The following is a 22,411-nucleotide window of genomic DNA, read 5'->3' as shown; positions in this document are numbered from 1 at the left end:
ATTCAGTCTTTACATAAATACAAGTAGATCACATCTTGTGCGTATGGTGCAAGAACCAAGATGAATCATTGAGCGGAAAATGCAACAAAATGAAATTCACAATTTACAGTAGAATATATGACCAAATGGTGAGCTAGAGATTGCATATAAACTCTATAGTTGCAGAGGATGATGATGGAGTTTCTAACTTGTGCAATCAAACAGTGTCGGTTCCGTTCACATGCGAATCTTCTGATTTCTTTACAGCAGCAGCAATTCTCTCCTCCAATGCTCTGGCCCCCTTTTCTCTGCAAATGTTCATGAAAAAGTTTCTTTTCATATATATTGTATTCAAGATTCGTTTGATACTCATTACCATGGGGATAAAGTGCCATTGAACTTTCCAACGACGTATATGGCAGAATTAACATAAATGCGTACCTTCTTCTTGATGCCTCAGTGGGGTCAGAATCGAGAAACAGTGAACCCTCAGAGGTATAACCCTGAACATCATCTATGGGAGCTTCAGGTTTTCCACAAAGCATTAGGTGGAACTTCCATGCAATGGGATCGATAATCGGTCTGTACCGAATCATATGGAAACGCTTGTGAGCTTAAAGTATCGTATCATTTCACAAGCTAAAAACGAAAGGCAGATAACTCCTAAGAAATTGAGGGAAGAATGTGGAGAATGCAAAATCTTCATTTGGATCACCCACATGCTTTGCTTCTGGTTTTTATCTGCAGGTACCTGAGGTAAATCCAGCCCATGTATGTTCCGAATATCAAAGTCAGAAGATATGTAGTTGGCTCTGGAGTGAAGTAACTTATGGCAATGGGTCAGAAACGTCTTTCGGTTGGGTCCGGAATTGGGCTTCGACTTAAAATGAGTGGATTAGAGTCACTACCTATCATTTTAAAAACATTTAGGTAGATCGGACATCATCTTACTTAATCTGCAGTTTACTAGAAATGTGTCGGGTTTGGAAGTCGGTTACGGTCAAGGAAGGATTAGCACCCTTAAACCGTCCTTTCGGTACCAATTAATTTATCGGTTGTCTTTAATTACGAAAATGTTAGATGGTAAATAAAAGAAATCTAGTAAAAATTAATTAAATAATAAAAAAAATTAAAAAATGATGTTAAATTTTAAAAGAAACAAATGTTGAAAGAAAGACAACAAAAGGAGAAAATATTAAATTTAAGAGGAAAAAATAATAATAATAAAATAAAATAATAGAAATAATAATACTAATGGTTAGAACCTAACTAAATGGAGGCCACGTCCTTTCAAACCATGAGAGGCATCAATACAATTCAACCACATTCAACAAGTTTAGAGATTAAAGGGCAATAAGCCATATATTACACGGAAACATAACTTAAATTAAAGCTAATTACGAGAGCAAATTAAATTTATTCTAAACATGAAGGAATTAACACATTGTTTCCAAAGATCAATAAAACACGTGTGTCCTTTAAACGTGTAAATGTTGTCAAAACAACCAAAGTGAACGTACCAACAATGTAGGGTAGGCGTGGAATTTTACATCTCATTACTAACTCATCTATAGCACCGGTTTTGAGGGCAAGGAAAAGTTGGCACACGATTCAAGGAGAGATTTGACGATACCATATCATGTCATCATTGTCCGTTCTGTTTTGAAAATAAGATTAGATCGGTCGGTTCAATCAGGAACCGTTGTTTAGTTCGGTTTAATCTAAATCGGTTAAATCGTTATTAATGAATCGGTCAGAATCATTGAACCGTTTGAACCAGACCGACTGAAAACCGAAAAAAATCGGGAAAAACCCAGGATTTTTGTTTTTTTTTAAAAAAAAATTAAACCAAATAACGTCGTTTGTTAAACGAGCCAAGTCGATCTCAAGTATTGCTGAACTCGAATCAAACTTGAAAACTTTAAAAGTAAGTTCAACTCAACTCAAACTCACAAGCTAAAAATTATCAAGTTAATTTAAACTTGAAATATAATATTGAAACTTAAACTCAAAAAGACTTGAACTCAAAAAAAATTAGAAGCTCGATTGAAGCTTAAAATTCGAGCTTGATTGAAGTGAAAGAATAGTTCACTCAATGCTCACCAAAAGGCTCCATGATTTTGAATGCCAAATTACCTCTATTATTTATATAAGTTAACTGTGATGCGCTTCTATGTTTTTTTAGCAATATAAGATTGTTTTGTTTTCATATTTTTACTATTTAGACTTTTAGATGCTCTTCTATGTTTCTTAAACATGTGAGATTATTTTTAAAAAAAATTAAATCAAACAATATCATTTTGTTATGATTTTTTTAATCCCAAATTTATTTTTTAATTATAGTTATATAATTATATTTATTATTTAATATGTTTTACCTTAAATATTATGTTATAGTTAATTTGAATCATTTTGTTTCACTTGATTTTATGGTTTTTAACTTATATATGTTATGACTTGCTTTAAATATGACTTGTGATTATTTTTTATTAAATATTTTTGATATTTTTGTTTAATTTTTTAAATAATTATGACTTCGTCCGATTATTTCGACCGGTTGAACAAGTAAACTGATAACATGACATGTTCGTTAACCGATCCGATTCGCTAGTCGATCCAAAACCATTGTCCGTAAAAGACAAGTTAAATTTTCAATTGGATTTGCGAGGTTTCAAAGACAGTATTTTGTGCTAAAAAAAAAGATTAGACCACCCCACAATAGGAAATTTGTCGAAAACAAACCAGTAAACAAATCGGAAGTTGGAATGCCGCTAGACAACTGAAGATGGGCCTCGAACCAGAACGAAACCGCATGGAGCAAGCCGGGACTTGCTTCTGACGCAAAGGGAGAAGATATGCAAAGGTTTTTTTTAGGTGCCTCTCCTAGCTTGAACGATCACGTCTTTGCCTTCTTCAAACCTAGATATCCTCTACCGGACGCTAGCTTGCACGGAGTTTAAAGGTTTGTTCGCCGTTTTAGTGCTTTGATTCTTTTTTCGCAAACTTCTCTTCTCACGTTCAGATATTTTGATTTTTTCAGGATTCCTTTCCCCCTCGGTTTTGTATGATTCTCCCCCCGAACAATCTTGTGTATCTCTTTTTTTCGATATATTTTTTTCTGGTTCGAATGCTCCTGTTCGGATGATTTTTCACCCCTCTGTTATTTGCTTTTGCTTTTACGGAATGCTTCCTCCTTCCCCTTGTTGGACATTGCTTATGATTTATATAAGCACATATATAGACGTTGGAAGGTTGCATCTGCCAGATATTCAGGGATTCTAGCCGGATTCTCGAGGGTGGTTGAAATGGTTGAGATACGTGAGGGAGAGGTGAGCGAAGAGAGCTAAGATTGCGCCGGAATTTTCGAGGCTGCCATTGATCTGAAGTTTGACGTGAAACTAGCCTCAGTTTTGCGCCAATCGCGTGAGGCAGGTTCTGGTGCTATATAGTGTAATATCATATGTACTGTATAAAAATATGTACTATACGATAAAACTATAAATATATGTGATATATTTGCTATATATAGATATATTTATAAATATGTACGAAAAATATATGTCTACACAATGGAAAACAACAGCAAAAGTGATGGAAGCCACTTCATAGCATTTCATCATAAAGTGTGTGAAGGTCAAATTCCGATCTAGGCAAAATAAAATCTATCCCGATATCGATACTCAAGGTTAGTGCAGATATCGAGAGGTCTAGTATCAATACTATCGTACATTTTTTTGGGTATTAATCCCAAGGCATTTTAAGATATAATGAGGTTTTCTAATAACTCGATAATTACTATTAATAAAACTATAAGTGAGAAGAAGTTAATAATCAAACACACAAGAAATGAGATCAATTAGGGAAACATAACACTAGCATTGATTGATGCTCGGGAAACGACGAGATACCCGAGTTTCTTTTGTAAAGATATTGGTGTCAAGATATAATATTGTCTAGATATACTTAGGTAGTGCGCAAGGCACTTTAAGCTGACTAACTAGTGGAGGTCCAACACTCGTGAGGGATGAATTAGTTGAGGGTGTTATATTCGATTTAGAGATTTTGGGTCTTATCCTCAGTAGACTAGAGGGGTTTATGAGCTCCGAGATGTAGAACCCACAGTCGTACCATGATATCTACTCTAAAATAGAGAGTAAAGTATAAGAGTCTACTCACTGTTGCATTACACTGCATATCATGAGCATTTAAGGAACACTTTTAATATGGTTTAGTTGTTAGTGTTGCACTAGGCTAGAGAGCTCAACATTCAGAATTTGTTTTCGTACAAGTATTTAGAAAGAGCCTTTTGAGCAGTAGCTTTCCAGACCGAGTGTGAAGCGAAGTACATCTCAAGTTTACTCTCTTTTGTGGGCATGTATCATTTGTAGACCCTTTTATATATGAGAAAATCGTCTCAGTGACCAAAAATGCCTTATAATATACGATTTTAACCAACTTTTTTTGGATTTGCCAAAATGACCAACAAAATCGCAACGCGAAATAAAAATCGCAACGCGATCCCCAGAATCGCAAATCAGTTTCCAAAATCGCAATGCGATTCTTGAAAATCGCAATGCGATAGTACAAATTCGCATTGCGATTTTCCAGAATCGCAACGCGAACACATAAATCGCAACGCGTATCCGTAAATCGCAACGTGTATCTGTAAATCGCAACGCGTATCCGTAAATCGCAATGCATATCCGTATATCGCAACGCGTATCCGTAAATCGCAACGACAATACGTAAAATCGCAACGCGATTTTTAAAGCGCCATTATAATCGCTACGCGTATTTTATTTTCAAATTACAAAAACGAATATTAAGACAAAATCCCGTAATCGCAACTCATAAACCTAAAACCTAAAATCACAACTCAGTCCCATCTCCATCTCTCACTCTCTACGGCGAAATCCGTCCCCATCTCCGAAGATTTCCGTCCCCATCTCCGGCGAAATCCCTCACAACCATTCACGGTCAGAAATCCCTCACAATATTCAGAAATGGAAAACCAACCTCCGAGGGTTAGTTTTTTTAATTATTTTTATTTTGAAATTTTTGCATTATTGTAGGTTTTTCATATTGAAACTGATGATAAGTTTACTGGTCATTTCAATAATAGATTAACCATTTCACTTAGATTTCATTTCGCGTTACGATTCTCTCGTTGCGATTTTCATTTCGCGTTGCTATTCTCTCGTTGCGATTTTCAAGTTAGTATTTGTGTTTGTCTTTGTTCTGTCTTTTGGTTGAAGTAATGCAATCCATTCAAGTTTCAATTTGCAGAAGAGTCGCAACGAGAGAAATGAAAATCGCAACGTGAAAATGACTATCTGCAACGAGAGAAATGAAAATCGCAACGAGAGAATCGCAACGCGAAATGAAAATCACAACGAGAGAATCGCAACGCGAAACCAAAATCGCATTGCGATTTTCATTTCGCGTTGCGATTCTCTCGTTGCGATTTTCATTTCTCTCGTTGCGACAGTCATTCTCTCGTTGCGATTTTCATTTCAACCAAAAAACAAAACAGTGTTGCAAATTTTAGTTTCAAGAATAAACTACTACTTTTTATGTTTATTGTTTTTGATATATCTTCACAGTGTAGTTTTTGGTATATCTAACTTGGTATGTTTATTGTTTTTGTAGAATTTTTTTTCGGCTTCATTGACATTAAGGAATAAAGTTAGCCTAGCCACTACAATTGCTTCGAAGCTTTCACCTGCACAAAGACAATTGTTTGAGGAAACCTGCTTCGGGCCATGGCTGAGAGTACAGCATCCGGGTGGAGATGCTAATTTGACCCATTTGTGGCTTCAGACCATGACATCAAATCTACCCGACAGTATACAACGTGGTGAGGAAGAGATATGGTTTCATTTTCCACCAGCGTATACTTGTTTTGGGCGGAAGGAGTTCTGCTTAATCACTGGTCTACGATTCGGACACGATGATGTAGGCCGGTACACTCGTCATATCGCCCGCCCATCATGGTTATCCCGGGTTTTTCCGGATGAGTCAATGGAGAAGCCGAACCTACACGTCGACGACCTGAAGAAATTGTTTAATAAGAAAGATGGTTTCACTCGGATGGATGACGTCGATGTTGTCCGAGTATGCCTTCTACTACTTGTGTATGCCGGCTTTTTAGGCAGAGAGGCCAGACAACCTATTCCTCGGGAGCTAATAATATTGGTAGAGGACCTGAATGCATGGAATCTGTTTCCGTGGGGTTCGTATATATGGAAAGCTACCTGGACTAAGTTGTCTACTGCCTTTGATGACCGCAAAAGTTTGCGTGGCGATGGGTCGAAATACACTTTGTCAGGCTTTGTTTGGGCCTTTAAGGTAAGAATTTCTATATAATGTTTCTAAAATTATAATTACTTATTTAACAATTACTAATTTTGTTATTATATTGTTTGTAGATTTGGATATTCGAGGCTTTCCCCAGCATGCGTACATATGCAATAAAAACGTCAAATGATATTCCCAGGGCTATTTCCTGGAAGAGGAAAAATCAGTTGGATTGGGAAGACTTAATACCATATGCGACAATAAATAATGTAAGTTAACACAAATACTTTCATATAATATATAAACAAGTTATTAATAGTAGACGTTTAACTTTGTTTGAGTTTTTATATTGTTAGGAGGCCAACATTCCATTACAAAGACTGACACCCACGGAGGAAGAGCTTGCCACTGATTGGTGGCAAGCTAGTCAGAGTTTTTTTGATGGCACGGATGATGAGCAGCATCCACTTCCTCCAATTCGAGAGCCATCACCTCACCCAGAGCCATCACCCGATCGACCCGACTATACACCTCTAGAACGAGAGCCATCACCTATCCCGTCACATCATCGAGCCTCTTCTCCACCATCACCTCATGATAGGCGACCGGTAAAGAGGCCACGACATTTATCTCCTTGTTCTCCACCTCCACGGGATGAGTTACGTGATGAGGTCAATGCCTTGCGTGAGGAGATCGGTACTCTACGCGATAACGATGGTGCATGGCGTGTGGAGGTGTCAACTTTACGTGGTGAGGTTGCCGCTCTACGTGAGATGATAGTATCGTTGTAGAATGAGGTTCATACTCTACGCAACGAGGTAAGTTTAAGATTTTCCATATTTAACTTAATGATAAATTTACTCATAATTTCACTTAGATTAGCCATTTCACTTAGATTGCTTAGTAAATTTATTCGGTTGCTGCCAATTCTGCTAAACTGTGTATTCTTTAACACTGTGAAATAGTATTTGTCTTTGTTTTGTCTTTTGGTTGAAAGTAAATTTGTTCGGTTGCTGCCAATTCTGCTAAACTAATACCATGAAGTCAGTATTTGTCTTTGTTTTGTCTATTGGTTGAAGGAATGCAATCCATTCAAGTTTCAATTTGCAGAAGAAGAAATAGTTTACTTTCGCAACACGAAACTTAAAATCGCAACGAGAGAATCGCAACGTGAAATGAAAATCGCAACGACAGAATCGCAACGCGAAACCAAAATCGCAACGACAAAATCGCAACGCGAAACCAAAATCGCATTGCGATTTTCATTTCGCGTTGCGATTCTCTCGTTGCGATTTTCATTTCGCATTGCGATTCTGTCGTTGCGATTTTCAGTTCGCGTTGCGATTTTGGTTTCGCGTTGCGATTTTAAGTTTCGTGTTGCGAAAGTAAACTATTTCTTCTTCTGCAAATTGAAACTTGAATGGATTGCATTACTTCAACCAATAGACAAAACAAAGACAAATACTAACTTCAGGGTATTAGTTTGAAACATATTTTTCTTTGTTATCTGATGCATTTTGTGAACTATGATAGAATAATGACTTGGGTGAATACAATGCAAGTTTGAAACATATTTGTCTTTGTTTTCACTGTTTAAATATCATGTCTGTTTATTTACTGATTTTTGTATTTAATTATTTAGCGGCCCGATAGAGTGGATGCTTTACGTCGGGTTATGCTTGCACGACGGAGTTCACGCATCAGACAGTGTGCACGTGCTATTAAGTCTCCGTACACCCCAATAGTGTGAAGACACCGCAAGAAGAAGCCCGACTCGCCTGTCATCCCTCAAGAGTCCACTCCTATCGTTGAAGAGGCCCCCCCTATCATTCCTCGAGAGTCCCCTCCCACCGTTCAAGAGGCCACTGTCATCATTGAAGAGGTCCCTCCCACCATTCAAGAGCCCGATTCACATGGCGTCATATGTAGGCTTCTTGAGAAACCCTCTGACGTGCCGGACATAATGGATGAGAGTTGGCTCTCGTATAAGTTACCGGCCAGTACCATTCCGGTATCGAAAGTGGAGAGGAGACAACTACCAGACACAATTCTGGATAACACCCTTTGGGCTAAGACCGCAGTTGATTTTTATCTACATGAGCGCAGCCAGGGGTGTTTCACTGACATATGCAAGTTCACCGATGATATCTATTTGTTGCTTGATCGGTCTTGGTGGGGCGTATTATTAGGGGTCGAAGACAATGGCTATTTCGATGGGGGGTAAGTCTTATATTTTTCTTATATTTCAATTTGATTAATTTTTTTTAAATTTATGTAAGTCACTAATATATGTCTTTTTTTGTAAAACAGCATATCGATGCGTGGGTGACACGTCTTCTAATAATAAGAAAACTTAAGAAAAATAAAAATATACGATATACAATTATGCCGACGTCTTTTAACGCCGTTCACTTGAAGAATCAACGAGATGAATCATTTGATTTGGGCAATGGACAAGCTAAACTTTATCCTGCATGGTGGGAGGTCGATAAGGTTAGTATTTATTTTAGATTGAGTTTAAAGGTTTTATGAAATAAGTGCGCAAATGAATGAATTATTACTTATGATTGCAGGTGTTTATCCCTGTTTTGGAACGTAAACATTGGATTCTCGTCGAGCTTCAGCTCCCATCCCTTAAGACAATAGTGTATGACAGCATGATAAATTACATATCATTGGCTGATTTAAGAGATATTATTAAGGGATGGAGCTCTCATTTGGCTAAATTCTTGGATGCGATCAATTATTGGACTCGTTCTGGGAACAAGAAGCCAAAGAAGCTCAATATTACAGTTATTAGAGACGAGACCGCGCCACAACAAACGGAAGGAGCCAGATGAGATTGTGGTCCTCTCGTATGCTTGGCGTTGGAGCGTTTGACGACGGGAAGCACCAAGTATCTACCTCCCACCGATAGAGATAGAGCTGCAGTAGGCTTGTGGTTTCGGCATTATATGGCTAAATCGATATATACGAGACGCTGCCTACCTGCATCCGCGTTATAAAAATGTCCATAAACAATTGGTAAGTTTATAGACTTTTGGTTTGAAAATGTTTGGTTAAGTACCTAGAATTCAATAATTTGCTGTTTGTAGGTTTTAGATGTGTAGAAAGTGTTGTTTGAGCAAATGTTTGGTTTCTGCAGGTTAATCTCAGAAGTGAACTGCGTGAAAATGATGTATGGCTGCAAAAGTTGATTCAATAGTTTAATTGATTGTTTTTTGATTGTTTAATTGATTTGTAAAAGTTGATTCAATAGTAGATGATTGGAAATAAGAATTATTGCTTATTTTTTGATTGTTTAATTGATTTGTAAAAGATGATTTGTAAAAGTTGATTTGTGTAATTGATGCGAACATAATTCTTATTTGTGCTTGTTTAATTGATTGAAATGTAATGGTTGATTTTGTTGATTTCAATCTGCATTATGTTGAAGGCAAAAATGACTATCGCAATGCGGAAATGAAAATCGCAATGCAAAATGAAAATCGCAACGAGAGAATCGCAATGCGAAATGAAAATCGTAATGCGGAAATGAAAATCGCAACGAGAGAATCGCAATGCGATTTTCATTTCGCATTGCGATTTTCATTTCGCATTGCGATTTTCATTTACGCATTGCGATTCTCTCGTTGCGATTTTCATTTCGCATTGCGATTTTCATTTCGCATTGCGATTTTCATTTCGCATTGCGATTTTAATTTCCGCATTGCGATTTTCATGTTGGGATTTTCATTTCGCATTGCGATTCTCTCGTTGCGATTGTAATTTCCGTGTTGCGATAGTCAAATGCATGCCTAATAAGTGATAACAACTGAATAACAAGAGTTGGTTAAGTCAAAATGGTTGGCCTGAGTCATTAATTCAACTGAAAATGTTAAAAGTTCACACATAAAATCCACATAATACAACGTTTGCATTTAAAAATCACCTAAGTTAACAGTCCCAAAAGGTGAAGCCAGTTGTGATTGGGATTTTAAAGATGATTGCCTTTTGCTTGACACCATATGAGCTTTGGATTTTGATGAGGATCCATATTTTGGTAGAGGAAAAGATGATTGTGATGGCACTGGTGATCCACATGTCAACCTTGTATGACCACTTTCCTTGCACCGACTACATGTCGATCTCTTCTTCTCTTCACCCTTAGACGGTATACGATCGTGACTTTTTGGTCGGCCAGGTAGCCTTCTGTCCATGGCTGGTGGCAAAACTGTTTGTAAGTCATCTGGTATGTCCCACTCAGAAGGATGTGGAAGACAATCTCGGCATAAGTCTGTCGATAAACTTCTGTAGTGTAGCAATCCATAGCGTATGCGCTTGAATCATCTTGGTTTAAATGAAGAGCAACTTTTATAACATGGCCACACGGATAACCAGATGTTTGCCATTTCATACAACTACACGTCTTTGCATTTAGATCGACTAGCCCATTTAAGTTATTATCCAGTACTTGAAACAAAGTGTTTGAACATGGTTCAACTCTCCATGACGTTGACTTCACAACACGTTTCGTTATCTTTTTTTCAGTCCATGGTGTAACACGATGTTCCAATGTTCCTGTAAATTTAAATAAACAATACTTAGTAAAATATATAAATATGATAAGTTACGAATTCAAATAAATAATACCTGCATGGTTTCTTTTCTTGTAGTACCACTGTTGAATAGAGGCTCGAAAAAACTCCATTAACATAGTAATGGGTAATTTCCGGGAATGACGACTTAGAGCGTTGATTGATTCTGCACTATTAGACGTCATGAAACCATATCTTGCTCCAAGTTGATGTACCCTTGACCATCTTTCAAACCCGACATCTTCTAGTGTTTGAGCACACTGAGGAAAAACACGTCTTAAACAATTTATATGCTTATTGAAATCCACTTCCCGATAAGCTTTTACAGCCTTCCAGTATGTCCATTTGTGCTTTTTTATACCAGCAGACCTTGATTTTAGATTTCTATACAAATGAACACCACAAAGTCCATGAAAAGCATCTGGGAAACACCTTCTAACATCGTTGTCAATTGAGTTTGCCCTATCAGATATGATTGTCAGATTGCTAATAGGACCTATGCAATCCCTAAGATGCCCCATAAACCATGTCCATGAATCAGAGGTTTCAGATTTGCCAACCCCGTAAGCTATTGGCAATATCCCATTGTTAGCATCCATGGCTACTGCTAATAAGTTTACTCCAAGGTATCGACCTTTCAAATGTGCTCCGTCAACTATAATAACTGGGCGCATGCAAGTAATAAACGAACGAATCTACAAAATAATATACACAAAAAATATAATCATTTAAATGTGAAATGCATGTAACTAACAAAAATGAGTCAACAAAATTATATTGATTTACTAACCGTAGCACCAATGGCGATAAACAGCAACTCAAAGTGTCCATCTCTATCTGTTTTGATATGAGTTACCGACCCAGGATTTTTCAGCTTTAAATTGTGACAATAAGCCGGCAGTTGGGCAAACGATGCTTCTAGCGACCCCCTCAACAATTCCAAGGCATAACATTTGGCTCTCCAAGCTTGAGAATATGATATACTAATCTTGAACCGAGCATTCATGTCAGTCATAATTTCATGTCCCCGATATACCCTGCCATTCAAAAACATTAACTCAGCCAGAAAACCACCCAACACCTTTTTGTTTGCCTGTCTATGGTGAGGAAAAACTTGGGTTCTTGAACATGTATGTTTATCAATAAAAGTCCTAACTTGAAACATTTCACAATCTTTTATTCTCTTTGCAATCATACGCCACGTACAGTTTTTGTCAATCATACACCTTGTTTCGAAACGATCTTTGCTTGATTTGTTAACTTTTAGTTGATAGCCATCTTCCACACATTTCGTATACAAAGCTATCTTCAAGTCTTCCTTTGTATTAAAACAATCATCTTTCTTGATACGAATAACTTTTGTGTAACAATCAACTGCTTTCTTTACCAACTCTTCTTCCGGTATCTGAAGTAATTCTGGCATATTCCAGTTATACGCCCGTGGCATTTTCTTTTCTTCGGGGACTTTTTCTTCTTCTTTTTCTTCTTCAGGATTATATGAATTACAGAATGGATGTTCAACATGTTCATTCACAGTCGTAACTTCCTCCTCATTATCATCAACAATACCTTCTTCGGCAACGGCTGTTTCATCATCAAAATTCGGGTATTGACCAATATCAAAATCATTACACGCAGGGTCTGTTTCTTCTTCTGAAACATCATCAAAATCCGTGTATTGACCAATATCAAAGTCCGGATATTGACCAAGACCAAATTTCGAATACTGACTAGTACTCACAATTTTTTCTGTTGGCTCATCATCGTCTAACTGGTCAATACGAAAACCGGAATTTGGTGCTGAAAGTTGATTGGGATTTTGAGAAAAACTTAGTTGATTACTACCCGCTACTGACCCAACAATACTACTTCTTGGTTCAACAACATACAATGTAACATCATCTTGTGAAACACTAATGTAAGCAATGAATCGTTCAACATCTTCATTGTCGGTTAACAAATAAACTTTACCATTTCTCTGATAAGATAGCCTAAATCCACTTAGGGACTCTAAATTCAATTTCTTTGAAACACGTAGCATTAGAGTTTCATAAGTTAACTTTTGTAAAGACAATTTTAGTTGAAGATTCATGGGTAAAGGCATATATTGTAAAACACCATGAACATTATCCCATGATCCTCTAAAACACAAATCTATCCAAACATGATCAACATTAGATGATTTCATGGTTGTAAATTAATTTACTAAACAGACGAGCTGCGAAACTAAAACCTGTTGCCGGATTGGGAAGGATGTCGTTGGATATAGGAACGGATGTCGCCGGAGAGAGTGATAGATGGAGATGGAATGAGTTGCGATTTAGGGATTTAGTTTATGATTTGCTGCTGTTGCGTAGTTATATACCCAAAATTTCAGTGTTGTGATTTACAGATTCTCGTTGCGATTTACGGATTATCGTTGCGATTTACAGATTCTCGTTGCGATTTACGGATTATCGTTGCGATTTACGGATACGCATTGCGATTTACGGATACGCGTTGCTATTTACGGATACACGTTGCGGTTTACGGATACGCGTTGCGATTTATGTGTTCGCGTTGCGATTTTCATATTCGCGTTGCGATTCTGGAAAATCGCAATGCGAATTTGTACTATCGCATTGCGATTTTCAAGAATCGCGTTGCGATTTTGGAAACTGATTTGCGATTCTGGGGATCGCGTTGCGATTTTTATTTCGCGTTGCGATTTTGTTGGTCATTTTGGCAAATCCAAAAAAAGTTTGTTAAAATCGTATATTATAAGGCATTTTTGGTCACTGAGGCGATTTTCTCTTTATATATTAGAGTCATAACTTTATTTTGAAATGTTGGATTGTATTATTTTGACATACTTATTTTGGAAACTCCCGATGTACATTTTATTATATACATTATGGTTGAAATTATCTTATTCAAAATGGTTTTATATATGCTTATTAAATGAGAAATTAAAGAAAAGCGACTATGTGTCGTATTAGTTTAGTTTAAGGTGTTACCTATGTACCATGGACTATTCGTTTAAAACAAAATGTTTGACATATATTTCAGTGCTAGGTCTCAGAATATATAAGAAAAATCCGCGACAACTGATTTGGGAAATTGATAAACAAGGGTCTTAAAACAATTCACGAAAGGAACGTTAGAAATAATTCCCCGGTGGTAAAATATATTATATTTTTATAATTAATTAAAAATCCTTTAATTGAGAATCTATATAATTTAAATATCTGAATAAGTAGCACGACTTAAATGTAGATGAATTGACCTCCCAAGCATTTGAACTTCCCCTATGAAAGATGATGTCTACAAGGCATGACTTCAAGTTCAAGCCCAGTGTGCAACCATTGATTATTCTAATCATCCCCTTTTTGGGAAATGAATATTCTAATAATCATGAACAATAATATTTGGATCTATTCTCATTGCGTTTGAACTCGTAAAGTGACATTAATGGTTAAAGGAAATATTATTATCTCTTTAGATTTTAAATTCAAATTATAATGTCTATAAGATCTATACGTTGTCAATGATTTAAAAAATCTAACCATATAATTATGCTTTTAAAAAATAATGAAACCAAACAAATATTAATTGGTAAACTGAATTAATAATAAAAGTCTTTAATTAAATTGTTTGATTTGATCATTTTTTTAATTAATTAAATTTCTTAACATTTTTAAAATTTTAATTAAAATTAACAATTCATACATCATTGAATTAAAAACGAACGTGCATGGTGTGCATTGTAATGGAGAAATCAAATTGAAACTAATACTTGGTTAAAAAGGCAATTCAAAGAATATTTACAAAGCGGAAGCTACAAATTTCTCTGCGGAAGTTATAAAATTGCAAAGCGGTTTTTAAAATCTTTGTTCATGGCTCTGACCACAATTATATCATTTTTAGTTTTAATTTATCGTATTTATAATGATAATTTCTTTTATCTTTTTTTTATAAATAGTATCATGATTATTGGTATTTTTGGATTTTTGGTGTAAATTTTTTATTGGTCTTTTTCTCGATCTTTTATTTTCCCTACATACATGGTTGATTGCTTTTTCGATGTCTGAATCCTTCGTTCGTTTTTACAAGACGGTTCATCAGTTATCGCATATATATGCTAGATGAGACTCTTATTAAGAGGAGATTGTTTTTTCCGTTGGTTATTTTGGTTATTCTTCAATTTCTCTCCTTCATGTCTAATGCCCAAAAGTATTAGTGTTTTAATTTATGTAGTTAATTATTTCATTTGTTAATGATTTTGTTTATCAAATTATCTCTAAACAATCATTGTTATATTTTATTTTTGATAATTATAACCGTATTTATTCAGTCATCACACGTTTGTTGATAATGAAATATCCTAATTATTAAGAAAAAAAGCATATTTAGTCCAAAAATATCCAAGGAAGTTCACAAAAATCTGGGAGCAGAATCTTGCATTTATTCATATACTCCACTCATTCATATCACTCTCCTTTCTTCATATCACTCTCCTTTCTTCCATGGATACCAAGTGCATGACTTCATCTTCTTCACCGAGGCCCAAAGCTCCAATAAAAAACGCCCCAATAATTTTCAAGTCTGCAATTCTTCTCCAAAGAAAAGACACAGCTTGCATCAATGTCGATATGTATGTATGACTTTCCCCTTCTGATTGTCACTTACCATTTCATTTAGATTTTCCTCTATACATGGACACCAGTTTCCCGTTTCCTCATCCATGTTTTTTGAGGGGTTGGTCTTGGCAGCAAGAAGCATCCTTGTGTTCGTCTATGGCTGCAAAAGAAGAAAACCCCATGGATGAACCACAAAATCCATGTCACAAAAGGAGAAAGTGTTATAAAAGTGGAAGACAAGGCTGTCGATGGAGCTGGAAAAAGAGGAACCATCGCAGGGGCGGTTGCTCTTATTATTGGCACCAGTATTGGTTCCGGGATTCTTGCTCTCCCTCAAAAGGCCTCTCCTGCTGTAAATTGCTTTCATTTTTCTCCTTTTGTGAGTAACTTCTTAGATAGAAACTGTATTTAGAAGTCTCCTTTTACACTGCAGGGCCTGGTTCCAAGTTCAATATCCTTGGTAGTTTGCTGGGCATTTTTGCTAATTGAAGCACTTTTGCTCATTGAAGTAAATGTTGTTTTAAGGAGGAAAACGAAGGAGGAGGAGGATGAAGAAGAGGGTGAATTGGATGTGATTTCCATAAGGACAATGGCACAACAGACACTTGGAGATTGGGGTGGAAATTTGGCCACTATTACCTATGTTTTCTTGGGTTACATTTCGATGATTGCTTATAGTTCTAAATCTGGGGACATCCTTTTCCATTTGATCAATCTTTCTGAACCAGTTTCTGGCTTCCTGTTCACTGCAATTTTCACCATTCTCATCTCTGTTGGTGGGACTCAAACCACTGATCTCGTTAACCAATGGCTCACTATTTCCATGATAGGTATGATTTTGGACCAATTGTTAGACTGTTGGGTTACTTGACATCTATTTATAGATATCATGTACGAGGATATGATCTTCTAAGGACCTTCTAAATACAACTGAAAATATTCGTATATGACACTCATACCCGAGTTTTGAATAACATTTATAATTTTATCTTTGCTGATGTGAACAGGCTTATTAATGACAATTGAAGGGTTAGCAGTGGTATTTGGAGGATGGTCAGGCCTGGAGGGAAATGGTGATTGGGGGAAAGTTCCGGCTACCATTCCTGTTATGATATTTTCTTTGGTTTATCATGACATTGCACCAGGTCATAAAGAAAAAATCTCGATTGTTTTAAGTTGAAGCTTCAGATTTTCCAAGCACGGGGTTACAATGTCTCTTGGTTTATTATTTCATTACTTGTTGCAGTTCTTTGTGCTTATTTAGGCAGTGACCTTACTCGATTAAGGGCTTCGGTTTTGCTTGGAAGCGCCGTTCCGTTGTTGGCATTGTTTGTTTGGGATGCTATTGCACTTGGCCTCCCAACACAACCTGATCAAATTGTTGATCCTGTTGAGCTGCTTACGAGGTATGTCAAACACAGATTCCTTTAGGATTGTTGTGGATGATTCATATAGTCAGATGAATTTGCTGATTTGGCAGGTGAATTTACTTCTTTTTCAGGGTAAAATGGAGTGGAGTTTCATTTATGGTAGAAGCATTTTCACTTCTAGCCGTGGGAACATCAATGATCGGCACCCTCCTCGGCTTCTCGGAGTTCTTTAAGGAGCAGCTTAAGGACCTGTCATGGAATTCTTCTTCGGCACAGGTTGCTCTGATTTATGTTGCTACGATTCTCCTTATGTCGAAAGTATCGGGTATAAAACACCCGTATCCGATGCATTTCTGGACATGAATACGAGAATATGATCCTCCAAATACATGAAGAGATACCTGAGTTTGGTACTTAACCCTGTGCCAACACTCACTCTTTTAAATCTATGCAGATAACGCCACTGGCAGGGGATGAGATACAGCAGGAACCAGACAAACCCTCAGCACAGACAAATTGGTGGGGGAGAAACAAAACCAGGCTCACAGCAATGGCAATGGTGGTCGCTCCAACACTTTTAGTCTCAACAACAGTTCCAGATGCCTTCTCTGCTGCTACAGATATTGCTGTAAGTTCAAACTGAAGCCATATATGAATTCAATAACAGTATTAGGATGTAGAACTTCAAGCACTAAGTTCTACGAAAAATCCATGTAATAGAAAACCCAAGGTTAGCTTCATTATCTGTTTCTGGGACATCGATGCAGGGGGGTTACTGTATGACGATGCTGTATGGAGTTCTTCCACCGGCAATGGCTTGGGCCATGGAAACCAGAGAAGGTGACGGCTCTAATGAGAAGGCGTTAACAATGCCTAAGCCTGCAATTCTGGGAGTTGGGTTATTTGCCTGTGGTTTAATTGTGGAGCAAATTCTACATGATTTCTTGGCATTGCAGTTATCTCAATGATTGGATTAATTTGTAAATTGTAAAAATAATAATATCTAATAGAACTAATTCCCTATTGATCACTTTCCATCATACCGGTCTCTCCTTTAGTATCTACCTGCATTTCCTTTCAATCATATGAACTCATTTCAAGTTCCATCTATTTGAACAAAGTGGAAGAAATATTGCTACATGGACAAACAAATTTCAATCATTTACATAAAGGTGTCAATGAATCCATTAAACCATAGAGAGCTGAGCTCAAGTCCAGAAAATACTGAAGAGAAACAATTTCTTTGGGAGCACACAATGAACATTATTTCAGAACAGGAAGATGATCAGCCAGAACATGGCACAACTAAAATAACAAAAAACGATAAATAATGACATTAAATTGTTCCCAAGCATGACCTCTGAGTTTCGACATAATCATACAGGAACTGATTGAAGGTTGTAGACGACTAAACCGTCATTCTTCATGGAGAATCCCTAGTTTCTCACAGTTGTCATATTTTTCAAAAGCATCCGTACAACATCATGAGATATCCTTGCAGCTTCATTCTTCAAGTGATTGATCTTTGCATCTGTTTCGATCTCCAGCCGTTTCACATTTTCCCCCGAGTCTCCGCTGCTCTGTATGACAGTCCACAAACATGGATAAGAATCAGAATTTTAATTAACACACATAAATCCAGAAGATTTACAGAAATTATTTAACTAAGATAAATTAGGCAACAGATATATTCAGTAAAAAGATCAGTTGCTCATATATAGATTTTCAGCACATTGCTGTGTCATTGAAACAGACTAAATGATAAAATTTACGAATTCACACCTCAGCTACCTTCTTCTGAAACTCATACTCTACTTGAGCATGATATTCAGCAATCTCTTTCTCTGCCTCTTCTTTGGCCTGTCTTAGTCCAGCCATTTTTGCTGAAGGAAAAAACAGAAGTGAGCTGACATTGAATCCTCCCCACCCAAAAAAAAAACGCAATGACTACTACTATTGGAACAGCAACCATGATTGTCAAATCAACTTCTCGTCTATGTTTAGTTCACATCTAAGCATTCACCAAATGGACGTAGCCTAATAAGCAAACAAAAATTATCACGTAGCTTGCACAAAGTCACGCATGCTTGCACGTGTTTATATGATTCAAGTCTCTTTATCAGGTGAGATCAAGCGTGCAAAATGTGTTCTATAAATCCCTAATGTACCCTATAAACAAATAAATGGAATCAACATAGAAACTGACATCTTATCATTCTTAAACAGATTGCATCTGTTGGGGAAATCGGGTTATTTCCCACACGAACGTAGTTTTAAAATTGACCTAAAATGTCAATATCAAAACCACCAAAGGTTGTACAGAGGATAAACCTGTCAAACTATTGAATATTGAAACACAATGGAAAAAACCGAATAAAAACAATAAAGGAGAGAACACACCAAATTTACGAGGTTCGACGAGAATATCGTCTACTCCTCGGGCACCACACCGGATGATAACTTCACTATCAACAAATATTACAACAAATGGAAATCTTTAGAATTCACAAAGTGGGAGAATGAAGAATACAAGAGAAAGAGAGAACTTGTTTTTGGGATGATTTCTAATGAAATACTTAGGTCTATTTATAGTTTTGAGTTTTAAGAACTAAACTTATAAATAACCTAATATTTTAGGGATGAAAAATAAGTTGGGCACCTACCAAAGAATTTTCCAATGTGTATAAGTTAGCCACCAAATATGAAATTCCCACGTTCAAAGTTTGGCCACCAACCAAGATGAAATTTCTAATAAGTTGGCCACCAACCAAGATGAAATTTCCAACTTGCCAACTTAATTTCAAGCCAAATCTAACAAATCTCCACCTTGGTTTGAAATTACCAAGCCTACTCAACTTTTTCAACTCCTCAAATTTGTAGTGCCTCTAATTGAGCTCACAAGCACCACACACCCGAAGGTGTTCATACTTTCAGAATGTTAATCGAGTTCAAACAATGATTGAACTTTATTACTATTACCACCTTGGTCATCATATCTGCAGGATTTTCTGATGTCGCAATTTTCTGAAGTAGAATATTTCATTCTTCAAAGACCTCCCGCACAAAGTGATACCTCACGTCGATATGCTTAGTCCTTGAATGGTAGACTTGATTTTTCGCTAAGTGAATAGCGCTCTGACTGTCACAATAGAGACTAATGTGACTTTGAACAACTCTCAAGTCTTCCATCAACCCGTTAAGTCAAATTGCTTCCTTTACAGCCTTTGAAACTGCCATGTATTCTGCCTCTGTAGTAGACAAGGCCACCGTAGATTGCAATGTAGACTTCCAACTTACTGAGGCTTTAGCAAGAGTAAACATATACCTAGTAGTTGATCGACGCTTATCCAAATCACCAGCATAATCGGAATCAACATATCCAACCACACACTGACCAAGTGTTTCATCCTGTTCAAAAACTAAACCAACATCCACGGTTTGTTGGAGATATCGTAGAATCTATTTCACAGCTTGCCAATGTCCTTCTCCAGGATCATGCATGTACCTGCTCACAACTCCAACTGCTTGTGAAATGTCAGGACACGTACACACCATTGCATACATCAAGCTCCCAACTGCATTAGCATATGAAACTTTTGCCATAGACTCTCGTTCTTCGTTAGTTTTAGGAGATAATTGAGAACTAAGTTTCAAATGAGAAGCTGAATGCGGTCATTCAAAACGTTAGGCGATAGTAACGAATCACGGCATGTAGAAACAAGAGAAGATGCATATATACAAAGGAAACATGAAATGAAAGAGCACACATATATAAACCGGTTATAAAGAGAGCTAGGAAAGCCGGCCATGGCATCCATCGATGAGAAACATGATTTGAGTAGCGAAATTCGAAAGCAATTCCAGAAACCATAAGGACATGGGCCAGTAAAAATGTGAAATAAAGATCATCACTAAAAGTTGATATGCTTCAGTGGAAGCAAAACTTCACAGTATCTTTCGGGTTTCTTGAGTTTGGTGGCAGGTAAAGCCGCGTTACTGATTTTGAAAAGTTATAACTGAACATATAGAAACAAGTTTTTGCTGATACCTTTGATTCTTGCCGAAGCTAACTAAACAGTAGCACAAAGGAAAAGAGATGGAAACTTGAAAAGTTACAATTTTTCAAAGTTCAAGACCGACGGTGTATCGGCTCATGATAAACGTTAATATCGGTCCCTCTTTAACTTCTTATTGTCAAACCACATGATAAACATACTCAGTCAAGGATTCATATATGAAACTAAGTGTGGTATAAATTTCAAGGATTCATTTTATCAACAATTCAAGGTTAAGAGTGTACCAAACATAACTCATTTTTCGCAGGCTCGGAATACCAAGCAATATGATTATACCACACTTAATTCCGAACGCAAAGATTATTAGCAGTATCATCATCAAGAGATAAGGCTGAAGCAATATGATCCATCACTCTATTTGAATGACTGGTCAATTTAATTTAAGTAATATGTCAAGAAAAGAGGGTAAATTAACTTGCTGTAAGGCTTCCAGTTCAAGACAGAAACATAAAGAGATTTGTTAACAACTAATCAAGACAATATGTACTGAATTTCTAAGTTGGAATTATTAAAATGCTATGGATTCAAAGATTCCATTTCCATATAACCCAAGCATTAACTAAACCTCGCAAATCAACAAGAAAGATGGCAGACCACGAACTACAAGAAGACACCAAAATCGAGTAAACTCAAAAACACAGGTCTAGAAGCACCATAATCCAAAATAAAATCAAACCCCCATACTAAAATAGCTAAACTTTCAACCAAAGTTTCCTGGGGGAAAAGTCAAAGGGGGAGAAATTGAGAGTTACCTCCACAGCAGAAGCAGCAGTAACAGCAAGAAAGGACCATGAAAATCTCTCTACAGATCGCAGTAAAACTAGCACAGCATTCAGAAGAAGCAGAGTTGGACTCGACAGGTTCTTGGTCATTTAAGAGATTTTGCTGGTTGTTTGGAGTCTTTGGGGAAGAAGAAGATTGTTTCTCTAATTTCATTCGATGGAGGTTCCATTCAAGTTTCCTTAAATAAGCAATTTTGAATGAATCTCTTAGTCTTACTGATGGCCATAGATGCATCTCTCTGTCTCTCGCTCGCCCGCGCAGTTCTTCCTAAACTTTTCTGCCAATGAAGAAGAAAATGGCAAAACGGCAAATAGCGAATTGACCATCACGTTATAAGGACTTTTCCCAACCTTCTCCCTTTTTTGGATTAATAGAGTATAAATTATATTTTAAATTAATTTTGAGTGTTAAATAATTTTTTTTTTTGTTAAGAATAGATTTTTAATATTTTTAACGTTATCTTTTTATGTATTTAAAATGTAATAGCCTTTAAATTTGACCATTATTTGATACAATTTACACATATAAAATTTTAAAAAAGAATTTTTAAAAATATTAATATTATAATTTAAAAACCAAAAATAATTTAAGCATTTATTTTTATATTAAGACTTTTTTTAAAATCAAGAAACTAGGGGCTTTTTTTCTTTTTAAGTTTGAACCTTCTTTACTCATTTTTTTTAATATATGATCCTTGAAAAAATTTGGGA

At 36.5% G+C, this 22,411-nt stretch overlaps 2 protein-coding genes and 1 long non-coding RNA gene across 4 annotated transcripts; 2 read left to right on the top strand and 1 right to left on the bottom strand.

Moving 5' to 3' along the window:
- The first annotated feature begins 439 nt into the window (after positions 1-439).
- Positions 440-818, top strand: LOC120153941. Its single transcript, XR_005518833.1, has 2 exons — positions 440-563; positions 648-818. It is a non-coding gene; the product is annotated as an uncharacterized LOC120153941 (long non-coding RNA).
- Positions 819-15,282: 14,464 nt separating this feature from the next.
- On the top strand, positions 15,283-17,872 carry LOC120153977 (tyrosine-specific transport protein-like). Its single transcript, XM_039165835.1, has 9 exons — positions 15,283-15,301; positions 15,332-15,486; positions 15,605-15,824; positions 15,906-16,302; positions 16,480-16,617; positions 16,719-16,878; positions 16,974-17,118; positions 17,297-17,470; positions 17,610-17,872. The coding sequence occupies exons 2-9, from the start codon at positions 15,359-15,361 to the stop codon at positions 17,808-17,810; spliced, it is 1,563 nt and encodes a 520-aa protein (XP_039021766.1). The 5' UTR covers positions 15,283-15,301; positions 15,332-15,358; the 3' UTR covers positions 17,811-17,872.
- A 152-nt stretch (positions 17,873-18,024) lies between these two features.
- Positions 18,025-22,005, bottom strand: LOC120153955. Of its 2 annotated transcripts, none has more exons than XM_039165813.1 (3): positions 21,671-22,005; positions 18,634-18,725; positions 18,025-18,422 (listed from the first exon to the last, which is right to left on the bottom strand). In XM_039165813.1, the coding sequence occupies exons 1-3, from the start codon at positions 21,933-21,935 to the stop codon at positions 18,279-18,281; spliced, it is 501 nt and encodes a 166-aa protein (XP_039021744.1). In that variant the 5' UTR covers positions 21,936-22,005; the 3' UTR covers positions 18,025-18,278. The 2 variants fall into 2 exon arrangements, with proteins under 2 accessions (XP_039021744.1, XP_039021743.1); XM_039165812.1 differs by having other exon boundaries at positions 18,625-18,725; positions 21,671-22,004.
- Positions 22,006-22,411: the final 406 nt, after the last annotated feature.

Source organism: Hibiscus syriacus, unplaced genomic scaffold, assembly GCF_006381635.1.
Source record: "Hibiscus syriacus cultivar Baekdansim isolate YM2019G1 unplaced genomic scaffold, ASM638163v2 tig00111105_pilon, whole genome shotgun sequence".
NCBI classification, from domain to species: Eukaryota; Viridiplantae; Streptophyta; class Magnoliopsida; order Malvales; family Malvaceae; genus Hibiscus; species Hibiscus syriacus.
Note: the sequence above shows the minus strand (reverse complement) of the source record. Positions and strands in the feature narration are given on the sequence as shown.

What these genes read in the sequence shown, in the direction of transcription:
- LOC120153955 (XM_039165812.1), bottom strand. Translation starts at nt 21,935, where the DNA reads ATGCATCTATGGCCATCAGTAAGACTAAGAGATTCATTCAAAATTGCT. An exon ending in CTGCTGCTTCTGCTGTGGAG is followed by an intron (nt 18,726 to 21,670) that starts GTAACTCTCAAT and finishes TTTTTCCTTCAG; the next exon opens with CAAAAATGGCTGGACTAAGA. An exon ending in TTCAGAAGAAGGTAGCTGAG is followed by an intron (nt 18,423 to 18,624) that starts GTGTGAATTCGT and finishes ACTGTCATACAG; the next exon opens with AGCAGCGGAGACTCGGGGGA.
- LOC120153977 (XM_039165835.1), top strand. Translation starts at nt 15,359, where the DNA reads ATGGATACCAAGTGCATGACTTCATCTTCTTCACCGAGGCCCAAAGCT. An exon ending in GCTTGCATCAATGTCGATAT is followed by an intron (nt 15,487 to 15,604) that starts GTATGTATGACT and finishes TGGTCTTGGCAG; the next exon opens with CAAGAAGCATCCTTGTGTTC. An exon ending in CTGCTGCTACAGATATTGCT is followed by an intron (nt 17,471 to 17,609) that starts GTAAGTTCAAAC and finishes ACATCGATGCAG; the next exon opens with GGGGGTTACTGTATGACGAT.